This window comes from Dryobates pubescens, chromosome 4 (assembly GCF_014839835.1).
Source record: "Dryobates pubescens isolate bDryPub1 chromosome 4, bDryPub1.pri, whole genome shotgun sequence".
Classification (NCBI taxonomy): Eukaryota; Metazoa; Chordata; class Aves; order Piciformes; family Picidae; genus Dryobates; species Dryobates pubescens.
This window is the reverse complement of record NC_071615.1, coordinates 28,355,126-28,376,670: the sequence shown is the minus strand read 5'-3', so window position 1 is coordinate 28,376,670 and position 21,545 is coordinate 28,355,126. Positions and strand designations below refer to the sequence as shown.

The following is a 21,545-nucleotide window of genomic DNA, read 5'->3' as shown; positions in this document are numbered from 1 at the left end:
AATCACACTGGTTAATGACAGTGCTTAGATCTAGTTGCAACTATATGCACTTTAAATCAGGAGGTTAAAAACCTTGCCTCTGACAACTGAGTCATCTACATGGAATGATGCAACCTTGTACACTAGGTTTCGAATGGTGCTTTTGAAGAGAAGCTTAAAGCCATTCTATCACTACAAGCCCTTGCAAAAAGTCTTTCCATTTCACTAAACTCCCCCTACTGTTACTCTTCAGTATTGCAGTGAAGACCATGGGATTCATCGTTTGATTCTGCTACGTTCTTCCTGTTACAGAGTCCTAACTGACAGCAAACTAGGTGTTGGTGTCCTGTACCACACAGCTGAATTAGCACAAATAAGGAGGTACAAATAGTACAAATAAGGAGGTATTCTTAAAAGTAAGTATTTACCATGCTGCAAAATTAACCATGCTGTGGCAACTGTTATAGTGAAAGCAACACCTAAAACACTGTAGCAGCATGATCAGAAACACTTGTTTATTAAGAGCCACATTCTGAACATACACTTAAGTTTTCTTCAGAGGCTCAGTTTCTCTTTGAGTAAGAATCAATTCAGCTAACAGAGAAGCTGTTGTCTTTGTACAACAGTATCTAACACCCATGTGTGCCCTCAGCTTAGTAGCACCAACACCATAGTGGGCATGACTTAATTTCTCACTAAGCTACTGCAGCTGCCAGAAAATGCTCTGTGCTTTAATACATATTTTTAAAACAGGGCTTTAACTCCTTGCATGGAAACAGGAAAAATAACACCAAAACTATTCACAGAATCAACCAGGTTGTAAAAAACCTCAAAGATCATCAAGTCCAACCTATTACCTAATACCTAACTCCTCCTGATAACTAAACCATAGCTCCAAGTGCCACATCCAATCATTTTTTGAACATCTCCAGGGACGGTGACTCCACCACATCCCTGGGCAGCACATTCCACTGGCCAATTACTCTTTCTGTTCTTATTGCTACTAAATGAAAGCATCTAACCTTTTGACTATCCAACTCAAAACAACAACTAAAATCACACTGCGGTTTTCTTTCTTGATAGCCCAGATGGCTGAGGGGTGCTACATGCCTTTAATCACCAAGTAAAGTCAGTGGATGAGTATTCCAGATGTATGGTCCTCATCTTTTGCTAACAGCTGGTTATTAAAAGGTCAATAAGCTCCTTCCAGCTAAAAAAAAAACCCAAAACAAAACACACAAAGAAAAACCCCCACAACACCAACAAAAAAAACCCAACAAAAAACAAACAACAAAAGGCAGGATACTACCCAGAAAAATACATACATAGAAACAGGCCATCAGACAACTTTCTGCCAGTTTATAAACTTTCTTTCAGTGATGGCTGAGTTGAATTCAAAGAAGGCCATTTTAAAACTGCTCTTAAAGCGTGATCAGTTCTGCTTTTAATTTCAGAAGCATTTGTACCATTGCTCATTTGGATTTTCAAAGACATTCTGAAGTTGTATTCAAATACAAAAGGAAAAACCTTTGAGAAACGTACCACGGATTTATGCCATCTGAGCTACTCTAAGAATTCTTATTTTCTTTATTTCTATCTCTAGCATCAGGAAGTATACTATGTCCTACTTCCCAGTCATTCCCCTCAAGACCCACTATAACATTTGTCTGGATACTACCTTTTCCCCAACTGGCTCATTCAAGCTTACATAATACTCAGTCTTCTGCAAAAGAAACCATGAAGATCAAAAGGAGCAACTTCAAAGTGCTATTGTGAATTCCAGGGTTGCATCTTGTAGAGAAGAACAAGCAACTCAGCGTTAGGGTTACAATAAACAGTACATGAAGCTCTGGGCAATACAACAAGGAATCCTGGAACATCTTTATCTACCTAAGTAGAATGTACTTGAGATTCAGATTTCATCTGAGATTAAAAAGAAGGTTTTCTTGGGGGGTGGGGAGAAAAAAAAAGATGACCTTGAAAAAACTTACAATAGGAGCAGCCGTAGACTTCAATTCTTAACCCAATTTGTCCCTCTTCATTCCAGTCCAAAGGAACTATGCGTATGTAGCGAGCAATAACTGCATGCTGTAAGTCATGCCGGACCACACTATCCGAGTTTGTATTTCCAGGAAAAGCCTAAGGGAAAGAAGAAAGAAATATTGTATCATACCTATCTCACACGCTGAAGCCTAAGGGAAAGAAGAAAGAAATATTGTATCATACCTATCTCACACGCTGTAAATGAAGGAGAGCATTAGGTGGAGCCTGAGAGTCTGAACAGGGAAGTTTGGTTTAAATGTGGCTTTGATAGTAACAAAATGAACAGCTGATTTCCAGGGTTAGACAAGAACACCAAAACAGCAGCACTGAGACCTCTTTGTCTGCAACACATATGCTGAGATTATGCAACAGCTGCTGCTAGGTAGTTAATTGCTTGGACTTGATGATCTAAGTAAAAAAGTAATCCGTTTCGTATCACTAGTCTGTTACTTGGTTAACATGTTAATAAAAGTGTCCACTGGTTGTAATGAAGGAGAGGATATCATTCTTTACTGGTACAATTAGACACACCAGTCATTTTCTTCTCATTATGAGCACTAAAATAACTTGGTACTGCAATAGACAGGGACAGAATCTCTCAGATTTCTAAGGACTTAAAAATCTTTTCTTTTGATGCATTATTGAAAGTGTGTGTCTGGTTTCTTTCCTAACCATAGCTGTCACTCACAGCATGGTCTATTGTTGGGTAGCAAAACTTAGGAAGTCACAGAAGAGCTCTCAAGGGACTTTGAAAACTGATGAAGTACATATTTAGCACTTGATTTGTACTACTTCTAAAATATTTCACAGCATCAAGTAAACCATAATTATTATTTAACATAATAGACTATTTTTTTTTCTTGTCAGTGTATGGACAATCCATCCATTCACTGATAGCAGACATGAAAGTCAATCATTCAGTTATTTCCAACATTGCCAGATGAACTTTCATAACTCCTTATAGGTATTTTTCAATAGAAATGTGTTCTTGCAACAGTGAACAGAGTATTCATAAGATCATTGAATTGTTTTGGGTTGGGAAAAACTTTTAAGATCATCAGTTCCAACCATTATCTAACTCTACCAAGGCTGGAGCCAAACCATGTCCCTCAGCACTACATCTCTGCCACATAACACTTCCAAGGATGGGGCTTCAACTACCTCCCTGGGGAACCTGTTTCAGTCTTTGAAAATCCTTTTAGTCACAAATTTTCCACCAATATCCAGCCTGAACCTCTCCTGGGGCTGCTTCATCTCATCCTATCACTTGTTACTAGGGAGAAGACACCGAAACTCAATCTGCTGAACTGAATAGACAACAATAAACAACAAAGCAAAGCATGAACTGATTGGGGGCGTGGGAAAGCAGGGAAAGTCCTACTGAACAGCTGCCTGATGTCCTAGTCTTGTTCTAGGAATGACAGAAATGGTTGGTTTGTTTCACTTGCTAGAAGTATTATGGGCAAAGGCATCCGCTTTAGCTTAGAGATCACACATCTTAAGAGGGGCAGCTGAGGGGAGTGGGGTTGTTTAGTGTGTAGAAAAGGAGGCTGAGGGGAGACCTTCTGGTTCTCTACAACTCTCTGAAAAGGAGCCTGGAATGAGGTGGAGGCCAGTCTCTTCTGTGTAATCAGCTACTGGTTGAGAGGAAATGGCTTGAAGTTCTGTCAGGGGAGGTTTAGGTTGCATAATAGGAAAAACATATTCCCAGAAAGAGTAGTTAAGCATTGGCACAAACTGCCCAGTGAAGTGGTGGAGTCACCGTCCCCAGAGGTGTAAAAAAAAAGTGTAGCTCTGTTGCATGGACATGTGGCTTAGTGGTAGACTTGGCAGTGTTGGGTTAATGGTTGGACTCAATGGTCTTGGAGATGTTTTACAACCATAATGACTCTATGATTCTAAGATTCCATAAATATAGAGGAGCATATTTTCTATAAAATTTAAGCAAATGATTGATTAAAGTGGATTGTCAAAATCAAAATGATCTGTAGCTCTCCAAACTTTGTGCCTTGCCTTATGCTTCATCAGTCCTTTGTCAGAAAGACTTGAATGCGAGTCTGATATTTTGAGAGTTTCTATTGACATATGACCCAATAACCTTTACTGAAAGCATAAACATGGGCCACAGAGAATAAGGCAGACTGCTATCAGTCTCCCAGATTATTAAAATGCACTCCATTCAGAATCCAGCAGAACAATACCTTTTAAACACAGCTTTCATTCAGGTAAATGTGGTACAGTAATACACACTCTGTAGATAATGCAAACACCAGGCTAAAATCCATCACTGCAAGGATGAAAAAAAATCAATCTACAAGAGCTTGTGAATTACATATTATTGCTGCAAAATCTCCTTTTCTGGTTGAGATCTTTACTTGGACTCAGAAAGGCAGGTTTTAATTAAAAATTGAGTTGATACATTTTTCAAAGCTACACATAAGTTTAGGTTAACAAACACTCTAATAAGATTCAAAATTCATGTTTATAATAGGAGATATTTTTAAATGGTGAGTGAATCTCTGGCTGAAACAGAGCCATGTATAATAAGAAACCGCCTTACAAAATTGTTTTCCAGAAAAAGATGGAAATACCTGTATAAATTAAACAAGTTTTTCAGCTTATGAATCTTATGAACTTGCTTGAGTGTTACTGACAGATGTCTGCTTTTCATGGGTAACATGTTTTTCTTTAACCCAAACTGGGAAGACGACAAGTCAGCTAAATTCTCCGTTAAACAGGTAGCAGTGTCACACCACCCCAACTCCAAAATCCCATAAGGGATTTCTTGTATCAGACACCAACTTCTGAAAGCTTACACTGCAATGAAAAACCAGGAGTGCTCTAAGACAGTGCTCCAGAGGACATCACAGCAATGAGAATGAAGGACAGTAAGGAAATGTGCCCCAAGTCCTTTCTAAACTTCTTGGGTTCGAGTTTGTACACACTGCCCCTTATCCTATCACAGGGCACCACTGATAAGAGCCTGTCCACAGCCTCTTGACCCCCACCCTCTAGCTATTGACAAACACTGGGAAGATCCCTTCTTAATTTGCTCTTCTCCAAGCTAAACAGCCCCAGGTCTCTCAACCTCTCCTCATCAGAGGGATGCTCCAGTCCCCTCAGCATCTCTGTATGCCTTAACTGGACTCTTTCCATAAGCATCTTGTCTCTCTTGAACTAGGGAGCCCAGAACTGGACACAAACTCCAGATGTGTCCTCACTAGGCAAGTAGAAGGCAAAGAGAACCTCCCTTTACCCTAAGGGCCACACTCTTCTTAATGTATTCCAGGAGATGATTGACCTTCCTGGCCGCAAGTGCACACCACTGGCTCATGGCAGTGGGACATAACAGGGACATTTGAGTCTAAGTTTCTCTGTGCAAACAAAGAACTTAGTGAAGATAAAATGTTGTGAAATTTGAAAGTTAGGGAAGATTAAGACTCATATTCAATTTTGCTTCCCATATTTACAGAACAATCACATGCTAACAAATTATGACCAATGTTAAAGCTAAATTAGGAATTTATAGTATTTTAGTATAATAGCAAAGTAGCATATAGTATAACAGTATTAGTTAAGTAAAACAGGGGGGAAAAAAGGTTAATTTCCTGTAAAAGAAGACTTTTGCAGTAACATTCAGTTCTCAGCTTTATGGATACAACAGGTACCCATACTTTAAATTTTGTCACATTATTGTTTTTACATTTAAAAACTCTCATGTGGGGAAAATGCTTTGATGACCTTTTACAATAAAGGATTAAAAATAAATTCTCAGCATTAAAGAAAAAAACTTATCTCTGCAGTAAGAAGGCTCCCAACCAAATGGAGAAGAACACTACTAAGTGAACAAAAGTGGAAGTTTCCGGATATGAAAGAGGAAAAGAATTAAAGAATGATGGTCTTATACTCAACCAAATGAACAAACACAGGTTTTCAATCTTCCAACTGCTGGTGAAGGAAAGATAAAAACCCTGCAATTCACCCCCAAAATAATTAGATATATAGCAAAGTACCTAACTTGCTTAAGGGGAAAATTAGCCCTTCACCTAACTTAATTAATCTGAAGAATTCTCCATCCGAATGGATGATTTATTCAGGAACATGCATTAAAAATACTTCCATGCAGGCTCTTTCTAGGGTGATGTAAAAATAGGAGAATGAACTGAATAGCAGGATGACATTTCTTTCCCAGCTAAAAGAGGACAAATAATTCATTTTGTTGTTTTTTTTTTTTTCCCATAACTTACAAGTAATATTTTTCAGCACTTTAATTATATACTTAGTATTATACTTCTTGACAGTTTTATTTTGCCATTGGCAACTTAAGCAAAGGAAGGAATAATTATGGGTCTGAATTTGTAAAAGAAAAAAAAATTCCCATCTTCTAACTTTGTTATGACACAGCAACAATGAAAACATGACAGAGTCTATGTTTCATGCACTATAGCTCTATAAATGGCTCTCTCCATCAGAAACTGGATTTGCATGAAAAGCCATATTAGTAAAAGCATAGTATTACAAAATATGGAAACATCCACAGACAGAACATTGTCTGTGGGAAACATCACTCAAGTGCTAAACCTTATCATAGAGACGAGGGACATGGTTTAGCGGTAGACTTAGTTGTGCTATGTGAACGGTAGGATTTGATGACCTTGAATGTCTTTTCCACCTAAACAATTCTATGATTCTAGGATCTGTGTTTTATTTTCAATTACAGAATCACAGAAATTCTCATGAAAAGCACCTCAGCCAAACTCCAAATAATTTTTACTGTTCAAACATGAACATGTTTGCACAGGTTATTGAATTACAGAATCCCTTTGGTTGAAATAGACCTTCAAGATCCTACCATATTAATCAACTTGCCTTATGGTAAGTAATATAGTAAACCTTGCTGCCAAAGTGAACCTCAAATAACCACTGTTGATTTTGTTAAACTTATTAAATCCAATTAAACTTTGTCAAATTATTAATCTACCTCAATAAATGTATTACTGCCTTTACTGGGTGAGCTGTAACCCACTCATTCTAATATAACAAAACCAAAAAATACTCTTTTCAGTTGCTTTTAGGAAGGAGTAGAAAGACAAAGGAACTAACCAGGATATCCCTATCTTTCATTCCTTCCTTCTAGATTAATTCAGTTATCGCATGAGTATACTTTGAAAACACTCTTGCAAGTGCTCAGAGCAAATATGGAGTTCTTCAGAAGGAAGAGGCTATCATCATGTCACTGTGTGTCTCTACAGAAATTGCAGGAGGCACCTGCAGGAAACGTCTTCACAACCAGTTGATAAAGCCCTATACATACTTGTAATAGCAAATACAGAAATGACTGCTGGCAGCTGTGCTTTGTTGCTTGCTTACTGTGTGAGCTCAGACTAACAGCCCCACGTCTGAAACTCATTCTGTCTGTGCAACAGAGATAATGCTCTCACATGATTCCACTGAGAATTAATTAGCTATTATTTATGCAGTTGAAAAACAAGCATAATCCATGCAGTTTTTACATCCCCACTTGCTTTAAAAATAAGTCAGTCAGTCAATCAAATGACAGAGAGTCATTGACCTTGGTGGCCAGAAGGAAGTATTGTGATCAGATAGTCTAGAGTTCAATAGACAAAGAGAACCAATTGCCATGCAAATGGTTCAAGTAATTAGTTCCTGGTCTGGGCTAGAGTGTAAGGTTGTTCAGTCTTGATTTCAGAACTGAAAGGAAGACATGGAAAATCAAATCTATCACACCCCTGCAAAATCTCTTTCAGTGGTTATTCATATATTTAGTGTGAAAAATATGCATTAATTATGCTTGGGCTTTGCCTGGTTTGCTCACCCCTCCCTGGATCTCATGATATCTTGTGTTTTGTATCAAAGAACAGTTTCCTATCATGGATAGCATCTCCACTGCATGGAATCAGGGTGAGAAAGCACTGGTTATACTTCCATACATACAAATAATCAGATAATCAAGCAAAATCAGATAATTTGCCTGGAACAGCTTGCATGATCTGGCTTGTAAAATTTGAGGGCCTTGAATAACCTGGTCTAGTGGAAGGTGTCCCTGCCTACGGCAGGTTGTTTGAACCACATGATCTTTAACGTCCCTTCCAACCCAAACCAGTCTATGATTCTACCTATACAAGCTTTTAAAAAAACCCACTAGCTCCCTCTCTCCCCCCATCCTTTAACATTTTCCCTATCATTTTGCATAACGTGTAAAACTAGAGTAAAACAAAAATTATGGGATTCCAAGATTTTTTGGGGGGTTGAATTTATGTCCTTGTTGTGTCACTATCCCACTCACCTCTTCTTGTAAAACAGCATCAGTTCAGATAATCTCTGTGCACTCCATACTGACGGCTTAAAATAACTCCAACACCATTGTGAAACAGCTGTCACCTTATTATCACAGGCCATGGTGAATATCAATTTTTTAGGAAGATTGTCATAGAATCATAGAATTAATAAGGTTGGAAAAGACCTCAGAGATCATCAAGTCCAACCTGTCACCCAACACCCCATGACTAACTAAACCATGGCTTCAAGTGCCACGTCCAATCCTTTTTTGAACACCTCTAGGGATGGTGACTCTACCACCTCCCTGGGCGGCACATTCCAAAGTCCAATCACTCTTTCTCTGAAGAACTTTCTCCTCACCTCGAGCCTAAACCTCCCCTGGTGCATCTTGAGACTGTGTTCTCTTGTTCTGGTGTTGGTTGCCTGGGAGAAGAGACCAAGTCCCCCCTGCCTATAACCTTCCTTCAGGTAGTTGTAGAGAGCAATAAGGTCTCCCCTGAGCCTCCTCTTCTCCAAGCGAAGCAAGCCCAGCTCCTCTCCTCATAAGGCTTGTGTTTGACACTTCTCACCAGCCTCCCTGACCTCCTCTGGACATGTCCAAGTCGCCAAAGTTCAACCCATGTTCAAATAAAAATGCTTTTTTCTTTCAAAAAGCCCATTTCACGCTCACGTATATACACACAACTGCATAGTCTGATTACTCTAAGCTCACTTAGTGAAGAATGGAAGTATGTACTATAGACAAAATTGAGAGCAAAGCACGGGGGAGAGAAAGCAGCAGTGACAGATCCTTCTTTTGAGCAGCTTTTTACAAATTCTCTTGGGAAGTCAGCTGAATTTCATCGAAGGGAATGAATCAATGGTCCTTCATAAAAAGAAAATCAATTAGAAAGTCATTACCTGAAAATTAGCACTCAAACCTCCCAAACTCCATTTTAAAGCCAATTAGACTATGTCAGTACCAAGCTGAATTGCACTCGCATTGATGTATGCAAAATGATGAACATCCTCCATCCTGAAGAGATGGAAAGAGTGGAATAATAAAGGACATGTTTATAGATACTATTGAATTTAATTTTTTGCAAGCTATCTAGAGCAGCAGATGACAATGCTGGGCTTGGTAAAAACTTTATCTTGTATATCTTGAGTGCTGATATTCTTTCTGGAATTACAGCACTTGAGGAAAACCTTACTTCACTGTGTTGTCATGACAACACATATGAAAACAACTGCTACTGTAAAAACCAGAGAGTGCAGAAGGCAGGTAAACACCCCAACAGCCTCTGTCTTCCAATAGTTGCCATAGTGCCAGCATGGTTTGTATTTTGTTCCACACTGGAGAAGCAAATGGTGGTAAGCATTGAGGAGGAGAGTGCACAGCATCTCACAAAATCTCCCCCGGGGCTGCATTTGGACAGTCAGTACATTTAGAATCATTATCATAAGATCATTAAGGTTGGAAAAAACTCTTAAAATCAAGTCCAAATATCAACCCACCACCCCCCCACCCATTAAATATGTGTGCCTAGGTGGCTAAGGCAGCCACCATCATCCTGGTCTGGACCAGGAATAGTGTAGCTAGCAGGACCAGCAAAGTGATCATGACCCTGCACTCAGCACTGACAAGGCTGCACATCAAATACTGGGTTCTGTTTTGGGTCCCTCACTACAACAAAGACATTGTGGTGCTGGAGCATGCCCAGAGAAGAGCAACAAAGCCAGTGAAGGATCTGGAGAATAGGTCTGGTGAGAAGCAGCTGAGGGAACTGGGGTTGTTTAGTCTGGAGAAGAGGAGGATGAGGGGAGACCAACTTGCTCTCTACAACTGCTTCCAAGGAGGTTTGTAGTGACATGGGTGTTGGTTTCTTCTCTCCAGTGCTAGGTGATAGAACAAAAGGAAACGGCCTCAAGTTGCACCAGGAGAGGTTTCAATGGGATATTCAGAAAAAATTCTTTACTGAAAGAGTGATCAGGCATTGGAACAGGCTGCCCAGGGAGGTCATGGAATCATGATCCCTGGAAATGCGCAAGAAACATGTAGATATAGCATTCTGGGACATGGTTTTGTAGGCATGGTGATGTTAGACTGACAGCTGGACTTTGTATCTTGGAGGTTTTTTCTAACTTAATGATTCTATGATTCTAGTAGATATGAAAAGTTTCTGAATGTTCATTTATATTTTAGAACTGTAGCTCTGGGTCTTTGGCTTCACATAAAAATAACCCCAGTGCATCTCCACAGAATACCCAGACATCTAAGTCACTGTGTTCAGAAAGGTGGGCTGCTCACTCATGAGAGATGCTCCTAAGAGGAAGGATTTTAGAAGTTTTCTCAGCACGAACACTGAGTACCATCTCCTTTGCTCCAACAGGTCAAGCAGCACATCAGCTTTGTTTTCCATGCACATCACCTGCAAATGAGAATGCTGTGGGCTGAGTTCTCATGTATGTGTTGTGTAAAGGGAAAAAGAACTAGAGCAATAAACGATGAGAATAGATAAGAAATTGGCTGTAATCACAGCCATGCAATGCTGTGCTCCTGAAAGCAGCATTAAACCCTTAGGGCTATGCTGGAAAATTGCTGCGTGGCTCTGTAACCACACGCTTACCTTTGACAGCCACATCTGACATAACGTTGGAAATACCTGAGCAAGTGATCTGACCTCTTCTAGGCCCAAGTGAGATGCTGCATTTCTATTCAGGTCAAAGTTCAGCAGTTCAGACACCTACAAGTTATATGCTATTTATATTTCTACCTAAATCCTGAATTTAAAAGAAACACATCTTCTCAGACTGCAAGTGTACCGATGCATTTGAAAAGGTCCTAAAAAACATTCTACAAGATATTCAAAGACTCTCTACTATGAGGGTGGTAGAACACCAGAACAGATTGCCCAGGGAGGTGGTGGAGATCCCACTCCTAGAGATATTCTACGTTAGGCATGATGGGGCTCTGAGCAACCTGATTTAGTTGGGGATGTTCCTGCTTACTACAGAGTGTTTGGACAAGATGACCTTTACAGATCCTTTCCAACCCGGTGCATTCTATGATTCCATGAAAACTCATAAATGAGAGAAGTTTTGGAGGAAGAGTCAAACACAAAGTACTGCAGTGATAGTAATGAGCTTTCAAGTGATGAAACACACGGAAAACAACAAACTGTGGAAGGGAAGAGGAAAGAACAGTGAAAAATGAACATTTAAAATTACAGAGCCAGCAAATACATCCACATTTCCACCTAGTTCTGCTGACAAAAGCCTGGAAACAGCAAAAAAACCCCATGAAATTAGTGGATGTGTTGTGTAGTTGTTTGTTCTGATTAAGTCTCTAGTTTAAGTTGACTTCATGGTTCAGAAACAGCAGAAAATTTCACTATTGTCTTCTCAGCAGGGTAAGACACTCTCAGAACTCGCAGTTCTGCTTCTCATCAGTGAAGCCTTTCATGTACCATCCTGAACGTTGCCAAGCGTGCACAGTTTAAAAAGAGTGTGTTTTCACAAATGGTGTGATTTGGTTTTTTTTAAAGAGAGAATTCACAAGTACTTTTGTAAGTTAGTATAAGCTTAACAAAAAGTTAGCTCACCAATTAGTGAATATCATAGCTTAGCTTCTGCTAGTGAACATCTGAACAATCCCATACTCCTTGCTTATAGCTCAAGAAAGGCCAGCTTAGCCTCTCCTCAAGCAGCAGGGCCGATCATACTTTTACTAGACCACAGGCAAGGCTAGATACAGAGGAAGTGCCATGGTCATCATGCATGATGTGATGCTCTTTATTTTTACATAGATTCTCCCCAAGTACCACCTGTTACTAACTCACAAAACAAAACAAGGGGGTGATCAGCAAATAAAATTTCAGGTAGACTGGGCAAAAAGTATTAAACAGATTTTTACTGCATGACATATGAGGTTTAGACTGGACACTGGAAGACACATCTTAACTGAACTGTGGACGAAACTGAGGTACACACTCCCTCAAGCATCTCTTCTTCCTGAGGGATTTTGTCAAGAGTTTGGTTTGAAGCAGTTTTGGAACTAACAGAAAAAACGAGAAGTAACAAGTCACAAAGGTCAGATAGTTTTGACCCATGGGTTCTAAAGTAACTTGAAGATGAAATAGCTGAGTTATTAACAGTGGTGAATAACTTCTCACACAAAAGTGCTTTGGTGCCTAAACAAGAGAAAAGTGGCAATTTTTCTGCTTTCAAGAGCCAGGGAATTACAGACCTGTAAGCTTGTCATCTATGTCAGGTAAAGTCTTATAAACTAGAATTAAGAATAGAATTACTATGGATACATGAGCAATTATAATCTGCTTGAGGAGAGTCAGCTTGGCTTTTACAAAACAATCCTTCCTTACATACCCACAGAAGACTATCATCAGAAAAAGTGGAAACAGTCTGAGAAATTTAAATTGGTCTTAATAAACACAGAAAGTCTCTGAGCACTCTGATCTAGTGGAACGTATCTCTGTTCATTGCAAGCGGGGGTGGAAGAAATGACCTTTAAAGGTCCTTTACAAACCTCAACCATTGAACGATTCTGTGATTCTAAGGTCATTGAAAGAGCAAACATGCACACAGATAAAGATGACCTGGTTAATGTAATCAATTATTATTTATGAAAGGCTGCTGAAAATCACCCAGACTGGTAGGGGCTGGAAGTGAGCTCTGGAAATCATCTAATCCAACCTCCCTACTAAAGCAGAATCACCCACAGGAGGTTGCCCAGGATCAAAATGGCCAGGTGGGTTTGGAATCTCTCCTGACAAGGAGACTCCACCACCTCTCCGGGCAGTCTGCTCCAGGCCTGTGGCACCCTCACAACAAAGAAGATTTGCTTCATGCTTAGGTGGAACTTGCTGTGTTCCAATATGTGCCCATTGTCCTTTGTCCTGTCTCTGGGCACCACTGAAAAGAGCCTGGCCCCATCCCCTTGCTCCCCACCCTTTAGCATTGAGAGGACGCCCTCCCAGGCTGCTTTTCTCCAGGCTAAACAGCCTCAGGGCTCTCAGCCTCTCCTACTCAGAGAGATATTCCAGTCCCCTGAGCACCTTTGTAGCCTCCATTGGCCTCTCTCTCTCCAGTAGTTGCTTGTCTTTCTTAAACTGGGGAGCTCAGAACTGGACACAACATTGCAGGTGTGGCTTTGCCATGCCAGAGTGGAGAGGGAGGAGAACCTCTCTCGACCTGCTGGCCACACTCTCTGTAATCATAGAATCAACAAGGTTGGAAAAGACCTCAGAGATCATCAAGTCCAACCTATCATCCAGCACCTCATGACTAACTAAACCATGGCTTCAAGTGCCACATCCAATCCTTTTTTGAACACCTTCAAGGATGGTGACTGCACCACCTCCCTGAGCAGCACATTCCAATGGCCAACAACTCTTTCTGTGAAGAACTTTCTCCTCACCTCAAGCCTGGACCTCCACTGGCACAGCTTGAGACTGTGTCCTCTTGTTCTGGTGCTGGTTGCCTGGGAGAAGAGACCAACCACCACCTGTCTATAACCTCCTTTCAGGTAGTTGTAATGTCTCCCATGAGACCTTCTAAGGTTAGCCCCTGAAGCTTCTAAGGTGATTGAGCAGTCATACTGCAAGAAAGGAAGTTCTTAAATAGTAAAACAAATGGTTAAAAGAGACGTACTAGAAAACGTTCAGTCCTACCAGTGGAAATCTCTAGTGAAGTTGTGCTGATACCTAGAGTGTTCAGCATCCTCATAAACTACATGGGGAAGAAGGTAAGTGGAAAGATGAAAAGGTTTGCTGCTGGTACTAAATTATTTCGAGTGAGTAGTAAGGGCTAGTGAGTACTGTGAAGAACTGCAGCAGAGTATGTCTTATGAGCCTGAATGACTGAAATTAAGTGTATATAAATGTAAAGTGCCACATGGGGAAAAGACTATCCTAATTTCACATAAAAATGATGAGCTCTGAGCTAGCTATTACTATTCAGAAGAGAGACCTTAGGATTATAATAGGTTGTTCCATGAAACAGTCAGCTCAGTGCTCAGTAGCAGTTAAAACGTAAATTAAGTGCTGCTACAGGAGTAGAGAAAAATACAGTTATGCCACTGTAAACCATGGTTCATCTACAGTGGGAACATAATGTGAAATTCTAGTACCCTCCCCTCAAAAAGGATAGAAAAGAGGGAAGAAATGAAACTATGAGGATCATCTGCAAGACCTCAATATGGAAAACAAATTATTTCATTGGAATATAAAGAAGGTCTACTTAATCACAAGGGATGTGCAGAGTGTGTAAGAGGGATCCATTTTTCACACGCTCTTCCAGAGTAAAGGCATATTGGGCATCAAATGAAGCTATGTTCAAAACAATCAAATGGAGATGACACTCAGCAAAGGGGCAGAGACCTTTAAAACTTATTACCACAAAACTTGTGGGTACTAAAGGTCTCTGTGGAATTAAGAAAGGAAGCTGCAAAAGCACATAGGCAACAATCCACTGAGAGTTGTTAAACACACAGTACCACATGTGACTCATGAAGCCTTGAAGATGAAAGTAACAAGAAGGCAGAAGCATTTGACATGGAAGCATGACACATATTTCCTCTATTTTTATTTTTCCCTAGGCATTTCCTTATGAACAACATGGGAGACAACAGATGGATCTTTCACCTGATTAATTATGGCCATGCCTCAATTGTTGTTGTTCCGTTCTACACAATACATGCTATTGGGTCCCTGCTATATTGCAAAAGGCAAGGCAAACTTGATATTGAGATATTTCAACTTGGTGTGTTTCAATTTGGTTTTTTCTATTTTTCCCTCTGGCAGAAATAAGTAAATATTAACGGCAGTGCATAAAGCACTGGAAAACTTGTCACTCTATGGGCGATTTACAGCCCCAAAACCATGAAAATGGTATATAAAACAAACACCCAGATGAAGCAGGGGAACAGAAGGTTTCCCTTACCAGAGAAGCACAAACATGTTCGGTACACATAACAGAAAGGAAAAACCCTATCAACATTGTTCATAAAAACATCAAATAAAGTAAATCTTACTGAAACTTAAGGGAAAATGTGCTACAAATCACAACAGTTATCAAGTATTTATCAGTATTTATCACTAAAATTAGGATAGAAGTTGGGAAAAAATTTCTCTCATAGTTTTAGAGTGGAGAGCAGCTCTTTTACCCCTCCCCAATGAAATAAAACATTGCACACAAGACTGGAAAGAAATGGAAATTTCAATGGAAGTACTATTCACAACTGTACACAATGGTATAAAAACATACAAAAGTCATATTTAGCCCTGTGATAGTTTCAGTAGGCCAACATCTTCCAAAACCTCCCCCTGCAACCAGGCTTTAATGCCCCCCACACCCATACCTACCTACCAAGGCTCAAACGATGCAGTAAAAATTAGCCAGGCTGCTCAACGCCAAAAACCTCAACTCCCCCAAAATACCAAACAAGAGACAACAGGCCACGCTGGGAGCAGGAGAGAGGGGGAAAGGGCAGAATAGCCTGTGCTGTCTGCCTGTATAGGGGAGATGCAGGCATGATGGGATGAATAAAAGATTACAATTTCCAGTGTCCACCTCCTGGCACCTCTCTGGTACTCCCAGAGGACTTCACTATGGTTAAGACGCCCCAGTTCTTAAACCCATAACAGTTTCTGACCAGCAGCAGGAATAAAGTTCTGACAAACTTTAAACAGAGTCAGCCAAGGCTAAGAAATCTAAAGATAAGCACAGCCTTTTTTAGCATAAGGACTTGTACAGGGTAGATATTAGCAACAAAATTGGATATTAGTAAGGAGGCTGTAGCCAGGTGCGGGTTGGTCTCTTCACCCTAGTAACAAGTGATAGGATGAGAGGAAATGGACTCAAGTTGCACTAGGGGAGGTTTACTTTGGCTGTCAGGAAAAAACTTCGTCACTGAAAGAGTTCTCAAAGACTGGAACAGGCTGCCCAGACAGGTGTCTGAATCCCATCCCTGGAGGTGTTTCAAATAGGCAGAGATGTGGTGTTGAGGGATATGGTATAGTAGCAGACTTGGTAGAGCAAGAGAATGGTTGGACTCGATCTTAAAGGTCTTTTCCAATTAAACCCATTCTATGATACTTTGATTATCACCTAGCAGATCTATCTCCTATGCTCATATGGAGTTATTAATTTCTTTCTAAATGAAGAATATATTTTAACCTATTCTATAAACTTACTTCAGAGAGATTCAGTAAGCTTTACGATTGGACTAGGAAATATATTTTTGTCAGATTGCTAGCTCTGGCTTCAATCACAGTTATAGAAAATTAAACAGAACAGTTGTCACATACCAGGTTGACTGATGTTTAATTCATGTGCAAACATCTACTCCAGTAGTTCTCAACATTTGATGCACCAGAAACTGCTTCCCAGAAGCGATTCACAAAGTGAACTTGATACTTGGAAATGAGTTCTTTTCCTAGGAGAAAAATGTCTGATGTGCTAGAAACCAAAAGTATTATTTTTCTTATACTCGATATAGAGAAATTCAAATATTTACAAATTTTCTTGTCTAAATCCAAGAAAAATAATTTCTATTAAAAATAATTTTAACTACAACGCATTTCTCTTAAGTGAGGTGGTACTTCACCAGTCCAACATCAAAACAAAGCAGATTTCCCACTCTCCTTTGTAAGAATGCCCACCGTTACATGTCAAAACAAACATTCATGTGTCTGTGACAGAGGAGGAGGAGCAGCAATGACAGTAGTAGCTCTTTCTGTCCAGGGAGATTTGCCCATGGACAGGATTTTGTTCACAAAAAATCCACTTGCCAGTCTGGACCCAGGATGAAAACTGCTGCTGTCCTAAGCAGAGGCTGCAAAGTCTCAGAGAAATCATTCTGTGGAGGCATGCTGATATTGCTACATATTTTAAGATGCCTAGAGATAAAAGGAGCACACTAGGTGAACTTCACTTGCTCTACAAAATCCTAGGCTGTGCAGAGAAGAGCATGCTATAAAGCAGAAGGGTGGAAAAGTAAGAAAAGGAACAACTTGGCAGAGGAGCAAGAAGTTTAAAGCTAACAGGGGAAATTAGAGGATTCAAAGAGGAGTCTAGAGTTTCTTCAGCAGCTAACATGGAAAATGATCTTGGTAGTCACAGCAGAGATGAATTAGAGTGAACAGAAAGGTCAAATGAGCTAAGCAGATTTCTTCAATCAAAATAGAAAATAATTTCTAGACTCACAGAATCATTTCAGTTGGAAAAGACCTCTGATGTCATTGAGTCCAAACATCAACTTAACACCACCACGGCCAGTAAACTGTATCCCCAAGTGCCACATCTTCACATTCTTTGAACAGCTTTGGGATGGTGACCCAATCACCTCCCTGGGAAGTCTGTTGCAATGCCTGACCACCCTTTCACTAAAGAATTTTTTCCCTAATATTCAATCAGAACCTCCCCTGGTGCAACCTGAGGCCATATCCTCTCATCCTGTCTTTTGATATTTGGGAAGAAAGACCAACACCCATCATATATACATATTTCATATATATATGAAATATATATATATATCGTGTGTGTGTATACTCTAACTGCTAGAGTCCAGATCAGCCTAGATGTACTGCTCCCAGAGGATTGTTCCCTCCTTTTCACATCCCTGACATGAAAATAAGAAACTGAGAAGGGATGTCTCCAGGTGAAGAGATGAATGAATAGCTCTTAAGAAAAGAAGTGTGAGATAATTTGGAAGCAAAGGTAGGCTGCTGCTAAAAGGAAAGCACATGGATGAAGGCAAAGGAAGATAACAAGGAGCTGCCTCAGACAATTACTAACAATGAGGTTGCTGTTACTGTGACGACAGCTGCAGGGAAGGAGAAATTAAAAGCCACCAACAGTGGGCAGGAAAGCTGTTGAGCAAGGACAAGTACAGGGGGTGAGAAAACTGCTGTGATATCAGTGGGTATAAGTAGGCATGAGCAGAAGGCAGTCCCTTAATGAACATGAATGGCAGCTGCAGTGGCATGGGTAAGAATTACCATTTTCAACTGAAGGAAAGAGCAACAGGAAAGGCACCTCTACTGTTTAGCTGGAACACAGCTCAGAAGTTGGGAACTGGAACTCTTTCACACATATATGTTACTTACTGTTTTTATATGCCTACAGCACTGAGGAACTTTCGTATTATTTTCCTAGTAAAAGTTTGCTGCTTCTTATGGATCTTCTTTTTAAAAAGGTGAAGATATTCCTAAATGAAATTTCTACTCTACGTGCAGCTGACATATTTTTGACAGTGATCATAGAATCACAGAATGTCAGGAGTTGGAAGGGACCTCTGGAGATCATCAAGTCCAACCCTCCCTGCCAAAGCAGGATCACCTAGGGCAGACTACACAGGAAAACATCCAGAAGGGCCTTGAATGTCTCCAGAGAAGACATCAGTCTCTCTGGGCAGCCTGTTCTTGTGCTCCATCACCCTCACAGTACCGAAGTTTTAACTCATGTTGAGGTGGAACTTCCTGTATTCCAGGTTGTATCCATGGCCTCTTGTCCTATCACAGGACACCACTAACAAGAGACTGGATTTCTTCTTGACACCCACCCTTCAGATATTTACAAAACAGTAAAGTCCCTTCTCAGTTTTCTCTTCTCCAAAGTAAACACCCCCAGGTCCTCAGCCTTAGTGATGGGGCTTTTGATACTTATCTAGAAGAGCAGGTAATACTTGGGTTTTCAGTTTCCCAGATGGATTTCTAGTTTCCAGGTTTATTTCCAGATCCAGACTACACAGTGCATTATGAAGTACTTCAATATGTGAATGGGCACCAGTCAGAAGTTTTACAAGAGAAAATAAACCCCTTTTCTCCTCAGCTATTTAAGCTTTTTTTCAAGGAGAGCTTTAACACTTGAAGAAGTTTCGAAAGTGCTCCAGGCACTATGATATGAAGTAATTTTAACATGTTTCAGTACATTAGGTTTAAGGAATAATACTTACTTCTTTGCTTCAACATTGCCCAAATCTCTTTACTAAAATAAACCACTGGGCATAAGGAAGATTTGATATTTCTGTAATGGGAAACTGTATCTCCTACTTACATTGATGTCCCTCTGCAAGGTGTGGAGGGACATACTGGTTGTACATCTGTGCATATGTTCTGAAATACTGTTCCAAGTAGCAGAAAAAAAGATGGTATATAGGGGAAGTATTAAAATATTGGGGAACTCCTTGGTACTTTGTTTTTGAAGAATAGATACTTTATGGTTCCCTGCATGCTCAATTGGAAGCTTGACCAAAAAACAAAGTATAATTTGCAAGAATGCTCCTGTCCTTGGCAGCTGATCCTAACTTTTACTTCTTCAAATTTCACGGTGTTTTTCTACAACTCTAAAAGTGAAGTCAGTTACATTTCTCCCTTTTTACTTAGCCATATCCAGGGTAACAAGACATTGTTCCACCATGATTTAGAACCTGATTTGGTAGAGTTTAGATAATGGTTGTATTTGATGATCTTAAAGGTCTTTTCCAAACAGAACCATTCTACGATCCTTGCTTTGAGGATCTACAACAAAAATTCAAATGTTTCAAACCATCAAAACACCATTTTACTCCTCTACTTGGCACTACTGAAGCCACACCTCAAATACTGTTTTCAGTTTTGGGCCCCTCACTACAAGAAGGACATTGAGGTGCTGGAGTGTGCCCACAAAAGGGCAACAAAGCTGGTGAAGGACCTTAAACACAAGTCTTATGAAGAACAACTGAGGGAATTGGGGTTGTTCAGACTTCAGAAGAGGGGGCTAGGGGAGAACTCATTGCCTTCTATAATTCCCTCAAAGGAGGTTGTAGTGAGGTGGAAGAAGTCTCCTCTTGCATGGAACAATTGACAGGACAAGAGGAAATGGCCTCAAGTTGCACTATGGGAGGTTCAGGCTGGATTTTAGGAGAACATTCTTCACAGAAAGGTCTACCAGGCTGCCCAGGGAGGTGGTGGATTCACCACCTGGTTACTTAAAAGATGCATGGATGTGGTAGTAAGGGACATGGTTTTAGTGGCAGTGGCATAGCAGTAGTGGTGGGATTGTGAGCTCTAGGTGAGCAGCTGGACTTGATCATCTCAAAGATCTCTTCCAATCTCAAGAGTTCTACGATAATTCTCATTATGTTAGAATCTTTTGCTCTTCTCCAGTTATAACAGGGATGTGATTCAGCAGGAGTCATTAATAACTCGAAAAAGCACACCTGAAAGTTGCACCCTGAACTTTCAGAAAAAGATATTTCCACATTGATTTTAAAGATTAAAAAAAAAAAAAAGGCAACATCCAAAACTAATCAATTTCTGTATGATATCCTGTATGTAGTAACAAATGATGGCATTTCATTTTCAGCGTTCAAGGTATGACAAGCAAGAGATATTAAAAGGTCACAAGCTGTCTAATATTGCAAACTACTGCTCAGTCCATTTCCAACTGATTGACTTTTCTCCGACTACTGTCTGCCAGGTTGTTTTCTGGTCTTTGCTATTTTCTCAGCTGTGTTTTATGGATCGAGGCTATGTCTCCAGTGTTAGCTTATTAATGGAAAGCATGCAGTTTAACTAGAAGGTAGCATTTGATTTCATTCTATTCCAAATACAGTCCTCAGGTTCAGGGGAAAAAAAAATTGTCTTTAGCTGTTTATGACAACTGATCATTTTGAAAAACCATTATAAGAAAAGCTATATCTAGTCCCTCCAGATACCTGCTTAATAGTCTTATTAAGAATTTATACCATTTTTTATGTCCATGTATTATTTCAACTTTAACAATCCCACTATTCCACATGAACTATTTGTACACCACCTGGCATACACAAATGCAATTTCCCATTTTAAAAATGTGAAACAAGTAGAGGGAGAACAGCTAAATGCAACCATAACAAAAGCTTTCTACAGGCTCCCCAGGCACTCCCTGGAGGTGTTTAAAAGATACAAAGACATGGTGGTGAGACACATGGGTGCATGGGATGAAGAAAGCTAAATTCCACAAGACATTCTGTAGTGTAAATGCAATGACACACACCCCTGTAATTGTTTAAAACCTGTGCTGAGGGACATGGTTTAGAACCAGCCTTGGTAGAGCTAGATGATGGTTGGACCTTGGTCTTTTCCAAACAAAAACTAATTATGTGATTCTACTGTGTCTAGGGGAAGCTGCAGAAGGATGTGAAGTAGGTGATGTTGAACCACATAGACTATGAATGAGTTGATGAATTTCTGATCTATCAT

The 21,545-nt window shown here is 40.1% G+C and overlaps 1 protein-coding gene across 1 annotated transcript in view; it reads right to left on the bottom strand.

Moving 5' to 3' along the window:
* Window positions 1-21,545, bottom strand: part of CNTNAP2 (contactin associated protein 2) — a 1,034,004-nt gene that overhangs the window by 527,164 nt on the left and 485,295 nt on the right. Inside the window, exon 4 of the mRNA XM_054160987.1 lies at window positions 1,971-2,118. Coding sequence (XP_054016962.1) covers window positions 1,971-2,118 — 148 coding nt within the window. The remainder of the gene's footprint in view (window positions 1-1,970; window positions 2,119-21,545) is intronic.